We start from the raw sequence: 11,786 nt of genomic DNA, 5'->3' as shown, positions 1-11,786 counted from the left end.
ATTAATTAATGACACTTTTGGTAACTCTGTCTGTTGATCACATGCCACACCCCTTTCCACTATGCTCTGCTGCTTAAAGTTTGTGTAAATCGTTAATAATAAATGATCTAAGTAGGAGGCTTTGCAGATGGCAGTGTAGTATAAAATGAAAGTTTGCAGGCCTCCGGGCCTGTGGAGCTCAAGCAAAACTCAACTAGTTACACTTGAGCTGGGATTTGTGAAATTATATTACTAATCTTTCAACTTCAGTCTACGTTGCAGATATTTTTTTGAAGAACTCAAAATTCAAAGTTTTATAAAAAAAAAATCTATATATATATTCTAAACCACAAGGACATTATGGTGAAAGGTTTTTCCTTTATTTTCCACATCAAACTTACACCAGGTTGCATTCATTGTAAGGGTTTTATAAATCTTTCAAATTTATCTAAAAAATGATTGAAACATCACTGCAATTTTTGTCAGAACACATTTTTCTATAATCAACTCCGGAGACATTAAAAACAGTGCTTCTTCACCCATGTTTGAGGCTTCCAGACAGTTCATGGGTCGCAGTCTGAGAAAATCCCAAATTGTGTAATCAAATTACAGAACTCTTTAGCAGACAAAGGTCCATCTTTGATGTCATTTTAATAATCTAAAGGACAATTCACTCATTCATTACAACTAACTCAAATGGAGCTCATAATTGGACAAAGGAGCTTGCAAACTTAAAAAAACCTGACACAAAAAAACCCTAAACAACCCATTAAAACAAAACATCAAAATCCAACAAAACTAAAATCCTTTTAGAGAGAGGTTTACAGCACATAAAACCCCAAATACAACACTCGCACAACAACCAAGTACTTGAAATTTAAACAGGTGACCTGTGTGTATGTAAGTCCTTTGACATGTGCTTTGTATTAAAACAACTGACCAAACAGATTAGTTAAAAAAGAAAAAGGAAAATAAAACACAACCTGTTGAAACAGATACTATATACATATTGCCATACGAACATTAGATTAAAGGTATTACTCTGTAAAATACCTCAACAAAAGGTAGAAACTAACCTGTTTCCACAGCAAGACAAAGGTAGAAAGGTACTCAAGGGTACTGTTTAATCCAACAAAGCTGTTAAACCTGAACATCATGAGAAATTTCCAGCAATGGCATTTCTCTTAAAAATGAACAAATATTGATTTTAACGTCAAAGATGACATCTTGTCAAAAATAAGTGACTTTTGCATAAAACGTGAGAAAGGGCAAACTGCTCATAGGTTACACACGATTGATCTCTTTATTAAAAAACTACTTTGAGATTAAAACTGAAATTTGATTTTGCCAACCTACAGCTTGACTCCCCATCTTCGCTCAATTTACATCACATTTACATACATCACGCTTTAAAATTCACAAGATCACATACCATCTGGTCTGCCTACGTGAGCCTGATCTACAAGAAAAGCTGAATCAAGTGGAGACCATCCCATATAAAGAGTGTGACACAAGATCCTTGGCAGCGATTGGTTGATCCAGGAACAAAGGGGTTGACTGCTGGAGATGATTGGCTTGCTGCTCCGTGTTGGGCTGAGAACGAGACCTGGAGAGGTAGATGAGGAGCAGGAAACGCTCTGCCTCCTCACAGAGGTCTTGGGGAGCAGGAGTTTGTGGATTTGGACAAACATACGCTGCAGTCTCCTCTCAGTGGTGAAATCCTTGCGCTGTCTCAGATGGGCTGTTCAACAGCTTCTTTACAATCGGGAAATCTCAAATCTCACGCCCTTGCCAACCTCCCTGTGCCCACCCCCTGATGACACTGATTTACACATTGGGAATAAACTTGGAATGGCTATAAATGAATTATCAATAAACCCCTTTTATATAGTGTAATATATAATGTATTTATAAAAGAAAACACTTAGCCTCTACAGTGATTTATCTATGGTTTTACAAAGAGAAAAAACAATCTGCAAGATCACGGTCTTTTTCAGGGTTGATCTACACCTTGGACATTGTTTCCAAGAAGTCGAGCAAAGGGTTAGTCGTCGTCCTCATCGTCATCTTCGCCCTCATCTTCTGCATCCCTCTTTCGCTTCTCTCCTCGAACTTCGGCCTCCTCTTCTACACAAAGCAGTGTCATTAAAAACAGTTCAACAGTTCAACAGTTCACAATGTTCGGTTGCATGATTAATTCTTACCCTCTCCTTCTTCCTCCTCCTCTTCCTCTTCTACGTAGTCGCCATCATCTTCTTCATCCTGTTACAGAAGGAACCTGTCGTTATCCAGCTGTATCGTTTTGGAAAACTGGTTGTGAATGTCAAATACAGGTGGAAGATACATCACCTGAATGTCCTCTTTCATTAGATAGGACAGTCCAACTTCTCCACCCTCTGAGCCTTCCTCCTCATCCTCCTCTTCCTCGTATTCTCCCAGCTGCCCTGCTCCTTCCTCGCCATCCTCATCATCATCTGTATAATAGTAGAAGAAATAATGACTTGATGTAACATACTTTTAAGTCATTTACTTTGCACCATATGTACATTTTTTTTACAATTACCCATGTATCCATTGGATGAGGATCATAATTATGTGCACCAAAAAAGGATTTGACCGCATAATCAAACTAAATCTTAATTCATGGTTCTTACCATCATCATCAGCCTCAGAGTCTGGAGCTTCATTGTCTTCTGCATCAAAGCCGTCCAGGTATGTGACCTGAGGCAGCAGCTCAAAGATGCTTTCCCTGTAGTCCTCCAACGTAGTGATCTCACAGTTGAACAGATCCAAACTTTTCAGATTCTTTAGGTTTTGCTGAGGAAGAGCATGCCATACATCAACCAATGTTGAAAAAAAATGACACTTAGGATAATGACCATCTGACTTTGCATTAACTGTACCTTCACTTAAGAAAGAAATATTCAGAAATATGTAGTGGTGTCAGTGTAAATGTATCAGTGTTTTTACCAGGGCTTCCAGTGTGCTGAGTTCTTTGATCTTGTTGCCGCTCAAATTAAGGTAAGTCAGGTTGGCGCATTTCTCTGCAAGCGTCTCCAGTGACCCTGAGATGTTATTATCACTCAGCTCCAACTGTAATAGAGAGAGAATTGCTCTTAAAATAAACTTAACATATACTGGAAAGGATGAAACAAATACTAACAGGACAATTAAAGCAACGAATGTTCTCAGAAACCAATTTGAGCAGTTTCAATATAATTACACAAGTACTGAGTAATACTAATCGACATTAATGTATATACCCATTTACATGCTTATAAGACAATTTACTATGCTTATTCAACATGGATATTTTTCAATGTCACACTTCTTAAGTTTCCTTTGGGCATTCTCCATCCATTTTTGTGCACTTTAATAATACAACGTGTCCACATTAATATGTAAACTGTGTTAGGGTATCCGTTTTCTGCATGGTTAGAACATTAAACTTAAAACACAACGGATCTTCTTAAGAGCACTTTGCTTTGCATGTACTGAACTGAATGCTTGATCTCTTGACTGACCTTCCTCAGTTTTGGCAGTGTGGGTAGTTTGGCCAGGGAGGTGAGACCCACGTTGACCATGCTGAGGAACTCCAGTTCCTTAAACTCATCTGTCAGGCCTTCAATCTCACCATCACTTGAGCGGCAATTATCTACCACCAGCTCTGCAACCTGCAAGAGATAAACAGAGTTAGGACACTGGTAAACAAAGAATTGCACTATGGGCATGATTTACCACAAGGCTAAAGTTGCAACATCTGACAACTGCTGATGTAACTGACAGTGGCAGTCAGTCCAGTAACCCATCAAATGATAAGCTTTTTTTTCCTTTTTCAATTTCTGAAATTTTGAGATTTGTTACACACTTGAGGTGAAGGGTTTCACTTGGTGCGCTACTAGTGGCACCAGATGGTACTGCAACAACAATGAGTACGTTTATATGGACAACAATAATCCGATTTTCGCACGATTAAGACAATACTCTGATTAAGAATCTACCACCATGTAAACAGAGATTTTTGATTACCTTAATCCGGCTAAAGTCATATTCGAAGTAAATAGAAATCGAATTAAAACGTGGAGTACTCCTATTTTAGTCACATTATTGAAGTGCGGTACAGACATGTAATCACACTTTTACCATCGTGTAAGATTTTTCGCCGCATTTTGCAAAAGAGATGCACACGGTAGTGGTCAACCGTTTGACGGCAAACAAAAGAGCATGGCTTCAACAATGCCGTCATCTGTTTGCATGTATAGCATGACAAACAATTAACTGCGCTTGACGCTTTCTTAAAAATGAAGTACCCAAAACTGCATAAGGTAAATAATTAGATTAATGTTGTCCATGTAAACGTAGTCAATGAGCGTTTTCAAACAGGTTTCTCAAACCCCACCCCCCTTGCTATTGGTCGGGAAAACATATAGCCCCGCCTCTTTGTTATGTTGGACTGCCGAAACGAACAATACTTTAGGAGCTCCAATGTATTTACACTTTTCGGGGAAAGCTAAACATGTCTTTAAAATAATTTCCTGAATAATATTAAATAAGGACAAAAAAAATATATATATATATATTTTTTTTAAATGAGCTTTACGGGTATTGTAAACATGTAAACAACATTGATGTATATCTGCCTAAAAGAGTGAAACAATTAAGTTAAAAAACTTACTATTTTCAAGTAGTTGTAACAATAAATAAAAACAGTTTATGAGCTAAAAGTAAGGTGTTGGTCTTGTAACGCACGCGCGCACACAGTAGTGCACTGCAGCCCTAAAATTTAAATATTCAATAACTTGTTGCCCTTGTGGAAAGATACGACATTTTTCAGCACGTGATGTGTGTGTAATGTAGCCTTGGTAATGCTTCCATCCCCTTTATCACTTAGGATTTGCAATGAATTTACTGCCAGCGTTTCACAAGAAGATTTTCTGAACGCTCGCGATTACGCGCGCGCCAGTAATATTTTGCTATCTTACTCGTACTGGTGACGCAAGATACACCCGAGTTAAAAGCCAAGTATCGTTTATACTCGTCCGTTCAGTCGGAGTATTAACTCAAGCTCGTGTAAAAGATCCCATCCATCAGAACCCCCATTCAAAAGAAGCGTGCTTCTCTACTTCGGTTCAGACAAGCCTACAATAATCTACTAAAATCGGAGGGGAGGAAGGGGGGCTCGCCCCTTCGCCATCTGCCACATTCCTTCAATTAATAAAACAGTGACGGTTATGCTTCATAAAGCCGAATGCATATTGTTTAACGTCGGTGATAAACAATGTTACAGAGGGTTAACGTACATAATTACGCCATTAACGTAACCACGGAGGGAAACGGCAACTTGTTTTTTTAAAAAGGTTCGCACAACCGCATCCGTCGAGCGGCTATTTCTGGCTCTACGCGCCAATTATTCCGTTCTGCACAGCACGTAAGCACAGTGAATCACAAATCGCTCAACTTTGATGAATAAAGACACCGTAAAATCCACAAAACACCGTCATTTGCGCCTTAACTATTGATGTAACAAAATGACTTCCACTCCCCGCCCGTCGACGCGGAGACTCGAGCAGCTTTCACACACACCATCCTCACCACACACACTGCGAGGCGCTGCGGAAGCCATGAACGCAGCTTAATTATACTGTTTGACCCTACATTCGCTCGATATGTGCTTGTGCTCTCAAACCCTGAACTTAAATGGCTTTGAGGGTCTGAGGAGGAAGACCGAAGGCAAGTGCCCCTGAATGTCTAATGTCGAAGAGTTGGAGAGTAAGATGTCCGCCTTTGGAAGAAACTGCTCGTTTACTAGGTTAGAGAAGCCATAGTGAGGTAACGTTACGCATCGGTGAAGCTTGCCTACAATAAACTTTATGCGAGGAGATGAGACATTCATTCGCGTGATGTTTTCGCTCGGTATTTTGCATATATAGACGGTCGGACTATAAAATCGTGTAACAATACTGACGTTTTGTTTTAATTTCCACTATTTCTCTTTGGAAGCGAGAAGATTGTTGTATCGTTGGACTAACGTTATAATAACGTCGAAACCGAATAGGACGTCACTTGTTGAGTAATAAAAATAGTTTCTGAACCATCAAAATAATAATTGGTCTTAAAAAATGTAGTACATTATTTTGAGGTTCTAGTTGGGACGCCCACAACGACAAGTCTAATGCAATGGCGAAGGAGACCATGTAACGAGTTCACAAAAGATTCACTAAGAGTTTTGCGCGCACACATAACAATTATATTGACTACTTGTTTTAAAATAACGTTGCATAGATCTATATATGCATTGTGTGATGCATTCATTCATGACTAAAACTTGTATTCGCATCCTTTTAAGCGCCCATGTGGTGCTGCCATTCAGCGGAGTCTACGGACTGCTCCTAACGTGCAGGATAGACAGGTTGCGAACTAACATCATTTCGCGTTTCCGTGAAAAATAAATAATTAAAGCTCTCACCTCCGCTGGAGTTCTGTTCCTCAGCTCTAAACTGATCCTCTTCTTCATCTCCATTTTGTTGGTGATTGCTGCACTCGTTTAGACCGTTTAAAGAAAAAAAAATTCAGAAACTCCGGAGCACGGACCAACGGCTCGGCTATCTTCAATGGCTGCCGTTCTCTAACTGATCCTCCATGATACCTCGCACCCAACCCCCTTCCTGAGGTCCCGCCCCCACTGCGCTCTCATTGGATTGTTGTTATTTTTGAAAGCGTGATTGGCGGATCGGCCTGTCGCTCAAACGGATCACGCTTATCAACATAATCGGTCTTTGTAGACAGACGTGATTGGTTGGAAATACGCGCGCAGTAGATTTTAGACGGGTCGGTCAGAACGTCAGTATGAAGCTTTCAAACTGTAAATCCGCCCATTCTTTGTTCTCATTGGCGCCTGGAAGCGATGTCCGTGTCCTTTAATACTCCAGTAAACCGAAATCAATTTGGAGACCACGTTAAAATTATGTAGTTTAAAGAGTCTAAAGTGAACACTAACATTTTAGAGAAAAAAAATAATAATTACAAATATTTTATCTTGGTAAATGCACACATTTTTCTTTACAAACAAATGAAACGTTTTGCATTGTTTTAAACAAGTGATCTCTTAATACTCTTAAACACCGAGTATCCTCCATACAATAATTCCACAAAATGGCTGACCATAAACCCAGACAGTCATGGTGGCTTAAAGGCTGCGCGCTCACCACGCCATCTGTCCCATGTAATGTGCTGCTGATCGCTTCTCCACAGAACTCACTAAGGCCCATTTTGGTGGTAGAGTACCAGCAGGCCATTGTTATTTTAAACTCATAAAAATTCATCCAAATTTTCTTCAAAAATGTCTACATTCTTTTTTAAAAGATCTTAAAAACGATCGTCCCCACCTTAGAAGGAAATAAGCCCTGATGTAAAATGAATGCTTTCAGCAATGTGCATTAGTGAAATACACCAAGGTGACCACTAGGGCTTCATGGCACACTGACCCTGAAATGGAATGGACACCACAACGGATCTCCTAAGCTGATTTATCCAGGCTGCCAGAGAAGTGAATAATCTTTCGCATAAAACAGTCATTAGGATAGACTACATGTTTGTTTGTGAAACAAGTGATAAGGATATCTCAAACAATATCAGAAATTAACTTTTCTTTATTTTTTGTAATTAAGGTTATTTTCTAAGCATTTTAGGGGCATATTTTTCTAAATATATAAAACACTAAATTTTGATAATATATAGGCCTAATGTATTCATTATTGCCTTTAAATATTTAATACCTGGGGGCATTATTTCCCCTGAGCCCTGGTCAATATGTCATTCTGCCCCCAAATGCTAATTTACCCATCAAATGAAAAACCTAATGTATCAGGTTGGTAGATAAGCTGTGATATAACATCCTGTGATTAAGATATTCCTTTGTTGTTGTTGTTTCTGTATGCAAACAATGGACAGCTCATAGGAAGCCCCAGTATTTAGATGCTGGGTTGAAGAACATGTAGGCAGACAGGAAACAGGAAATGCTCTAGCAAAGTGCAAACGGATAAAATGCGGCAAAAAGTCTGCTCAGAATGACACAATTTCATTCTGTTTCAATCATATTTGTTTATTAAAAGTACATTTTAGCTTATATTATATCAAACTAATGTTTATATTATTTTAGACAGAACTTGACAAGTAAACGTTTTATCATGCATGAGAACTCCGACAGGAGGTGAATTGGATAAATGCTGAAAAACAATGCCATAAAAATCCACTAGATGGCAGACAGTGCAAGGACACGGCAAAAACCAGTTAAGACCGGTTAGGACTGCTTGTGTACCTTGTGGCCTTATTGGAAGCTGCCGCTAGATGGCGCACTAGAGCTTTGCACGGACACATGTTTAAATGTACATATACAACACTTCAAATCATACCTTACATTTGAACATGTTCATAAATCGTTTTTACACAAGCACTTCAACCTCTTTAAGAAGTTGTACAGTTGTAAGACTTGACTTGAGTTGCACCAAGTTAACTAATGACGGGTAAAATTCATTGTGCTTGAACCCTGCAACTTCTCTTGCTTGACCTTGATTGAGGGCCATTGTCACATCTTCTCAATGTTTCCTGCAACCTTTTGTCCTCCGGCTGCATGGTGGCCTGCTGAGGGGGTAGACAGATGGGGGAGAGGGTTTCACGTTCAGGCAAGAATAATGGGAGACACACACTAGTGTATTCTCATGCAAAGAACACAATGGGCCAATGGCAATCAGGCAGCCCTGGGAATCCCTAACAAGTGTTTAATACTGGAGTGCTTGAGAGAAATACACCACCAAGCACAAAAGACAGACCCAAGAGGCTCAAGACAGATGTTTTAGACTACAGGTGTGAGGAGCATTTAGAGCAATTAGTCAGTCGTTAAAATAGAGAACATTACATTCTGCTCTAAATCCTGTCTCATGAATTAAATTATGCAGATTAGAGTAAACAGTGTAGTAAACTGTATTATTAGAATCAGTGTTACTTGAACAAGTCACAGAGTTGCTCTAACAAAGATAGAAAAGCAATAATATGAAGTTCTGGACTTGGTTAAAAATAACAAAAAGGATGTGAGAGACATTTAATTGGATCCAGGTGTAGCTGCCAGCCCACATGAACAAGGTCAAATGTGCGTGGGTTTGTGGGATTTGAAGCTGTTGGCTGTAGCGGTTTTGGATATGGATACCAAATCCTGGGAAAATGCTGCCTTATTTAGGACAACCTTGTGTAAATCACAAGCACAGATGAAAAAAGTGACAAAAAGTGCAGTTATAATGAAAACAGAAACTGGTGCTGTTAGCGCGACTAATAAAGTGCTTAGATGAACTGTAAAAATGCACTTTGAGAGCACTGGACAGCCTAGATTTTGTAAGAGGCAATAAAAGCTTGAGTAATGTCTAAGGCAATGGGTTGTATTGGTAAACAAGATGACATTATCACGTTATTTTCAGACATGAAAAGCAAGCTTGTAATATTTTCAACACTGTTCATTGATCATATATACAGCCGAAGAGGAAGACTTATTTCATGTGGCTGTGCAAGTCTTTTATGCTTTGAGAATGAACATATTACATTAAGAGAGGGACTGTGATCATACATCTGTACTAGAGCCTGTTTCTAAAACACTGCGTTAACAAAGGGTTTTTTTGTGCATACGTCTCAACAGGCGAATTTATGTCAGTACATCACACCCTGCTGTATAACATGTAAAGGCAAGTGAGGGTGTGTTTGTGAGTGTGTCAGGGAGCATGCTCCACATGTCATGGGAGGTTTCCAATATAACTTGAATTATGCCAAAAAGGGTGTATAGCAAAATGCCTGACACTTGGTCTGTTTTTTGTTCTCGAGAGCTAAATTTAAAGAACTTTGAACAAAAGAATGAACCCCCTTTCTATATGTCACTTGAAAGATCACTATGATTTTTTTATTTGTGACATTTTGAAATATAGGAAAGTGTTGGGGACTAACTAACTAACTGACTAAACTGCATTTTCAGTATCTCAGATTATTTTGAAACAGTAGATTTTCTGCCATCAAGATGTTTTTTCCAATGATTAGCGGCGCAGAAAAACCAAACAACATTGCTTTTTATATACAAAATGGTGAACGAGTTGAAGTATTCAAACACTCACTCATTTGAAAGTCTGATTCGTTTTAATGAAGTAGTTCATCTTAAACAGTCCACTCTCTCACATGAAGTGTTGCAGAGGCAGATTAATTTGTGAACTGGTTAATTCATAAGACAGAAAATTGAATCCATCACTATGCCTATACGATGCAAACAGTTATGAAGAAGTGTTTTAGTTTTTTGTGTGTGTGTGTGTTCATTGTATAGTGAATAATTATCACTTTAGCTTATCTGAGATGGTTTGTTCATTCATTTATTCATTCAAATAAAAACCTACATTGATTTGTGCCAGTATAAGTTCTATGATTAAATGTTAATTAGTTATTTAAAAAAAAAAACTTGGCCAATTTAGGTAGCTTCAATGTTAGCTACTTTTTGTTAGTAGCGTGTAGTGTGGCAAACAATAGAGATCCTGACATTTGTTTAATCCATTTTGAATAGCTTGCATGACAAGTTTCAAAGTGGCTTCCTTCACACTGGTCTCCATTGAAAAACTGTCCACACTTGCATCTTTGTCTTATTCAAAGACCGCCATAGGGTGGTCAAATCAGACGATGCAATCATCTTCCAGAAAATTCTCCATCCTGTTTAATAAGTCATCTTTCATTTGCTATAATTGCCTTGAAGCCCCCCAGCACAGAAACCATGACACAGAGCAGCAGTGAACAGATACAGACTTTAATCATTGACCATCCAGTTAAAAATGAAGAACTCAAGAGATGAACTGAGATATGTGGGAAGAAGATAAATTGACTTTAAAATGAATAAGCCCAGTTTACGCCCAGATTCATTCTCCCCTTCCCCCTTTCCTGTTTCTTTTACGTAATTTACTGCTCTCCAAGTCCACAAACACCTCTTAAAAATTTCCCACAATGAGCAAAAGGAATAGGAAAAAATGAAGACATCATCAGTGGACACACAATAGACCTAATTTAGCTGGAGCTCCTTTACTCTGGGAGTGTGATGTTAAGGTCACGTGCAAATCAATCCAAGAGAATACCAGGTTTTTTTAGGCTTCTCATGATGGCCATTCTGACCATAATCCATGGCTGATTTACAAAGGAAAAAGAACATGAACCTGAACACTGTATAAGGTCAAGGACAGAGGTCCTCAACTCCTTCTCTGGGGACAAGAAGAATTCTGACTTGGGACTAAGCTTTTAACCATTCCTGAAATACATGAGAGAACATATAACTCATTCTCAATCAGTGCATTTATTCATGTAAGAGCAAAAGAAACTTTAGATTAGGAAAACAGTTGAAGAAACGACATATAAAAATAAATAATAATTCTTATTTGTATTTTTATTAATGGTTTTTATTAATGTATTTGGAAAATAGTTGATTTCTGTTCATTTCTGCTATTCTCATTCCACCCTGTTTTCAAATCATGGCTATTAACTGCTCTGCTTGGAAATCATAATTTCTGCAAGTTTATCCTACACATGTGGATGTTGTGCAGCCGTGTGGTTTTAACAGCTAACTGTCAATCATTTTTGCCTATGCTGTAGTCACAGACCATTTTTCTTAGTGAGCTCATTTCCTGCACATGCTTCCAGTTTGGGAACGATGAGAACCAGAGATTTAGCAGGTACCCCAAACTTTAGCCTCTATCCCAAATGTCTTATACCTCTCCACGGACTCTGCTCTGTGGGTGGGTTTA

The 11,786-nt window shown here is 38.7% G+C and overlaps 1 protein-coding gene across 3 annotated transcripts; it reads right to left on the bottom strand.

Moving 5' to 3' along the window:
- Window positions 1-337: 337 nt before the first annotated feature.
- Window positions 338-6,622, bottom strand: anp32e (acidic (leucine-rich) nuclear phosphoprotein 32 family, member E). Of its 3 annotated transcripts, none has more exons than XM_058754339.1 (7): window positions 6,446-6,622; window positions 3,504-3,653; window positions 2,950-3,072; window positions 2,634-2,796; window positions 2,329-2,453; window positions 2,184-2,241; window positions 338-2,106 (listed from the first exon to the last, which is right to left on the bottom strand). In XM_058754339.1, exons 1-7 carry the CDS (start codon window positions 6,497-6,499, stop codon window positions 2,024-2,026), a joined length of 756 nt encoding a protein of 251 aa, XP_058610322.1. In that variant the 5' UTR covers window positions 6,500-6,622; the 3' UTR covers window positions 338-2,023. The 3 variants fall into 3 exon arrangements, with proteins under 3 accessions (XP_058610322.1, XP_058610323.1, XP_058610324.1); XM_058754340.1 differs by lacking the exon at window positions 6,446-6,622 and adding an exon at window positions 5,280-5,527; XM_058754341.1 differs by lacking the exon at window positions 6,446-6,622 and adding an exon at window positions 4,655-4,676.
- Between the last annotated feature and the right edge of the window lie 5,164 nt (window positions 6,623-11,786).

This window comes from Onychostoma macrolepis, chromosome 19 (assembly GCF_012432095.1).
Source record: "Onychostoma macrolepis isolate SWU-2019 chromosome 19, ASM1243209v1, whole genome shotgun sequence".
Lineage (NCBI taxonomy): Eukaryota > Metazoa > Chordata > Actinopteri > Cypriniformes > Cyprinidae > Onychostoma > Onychostoma macrolepis.
This window is presented reverse-complemented; position numbering and strand designations above follow the sequence as displayed.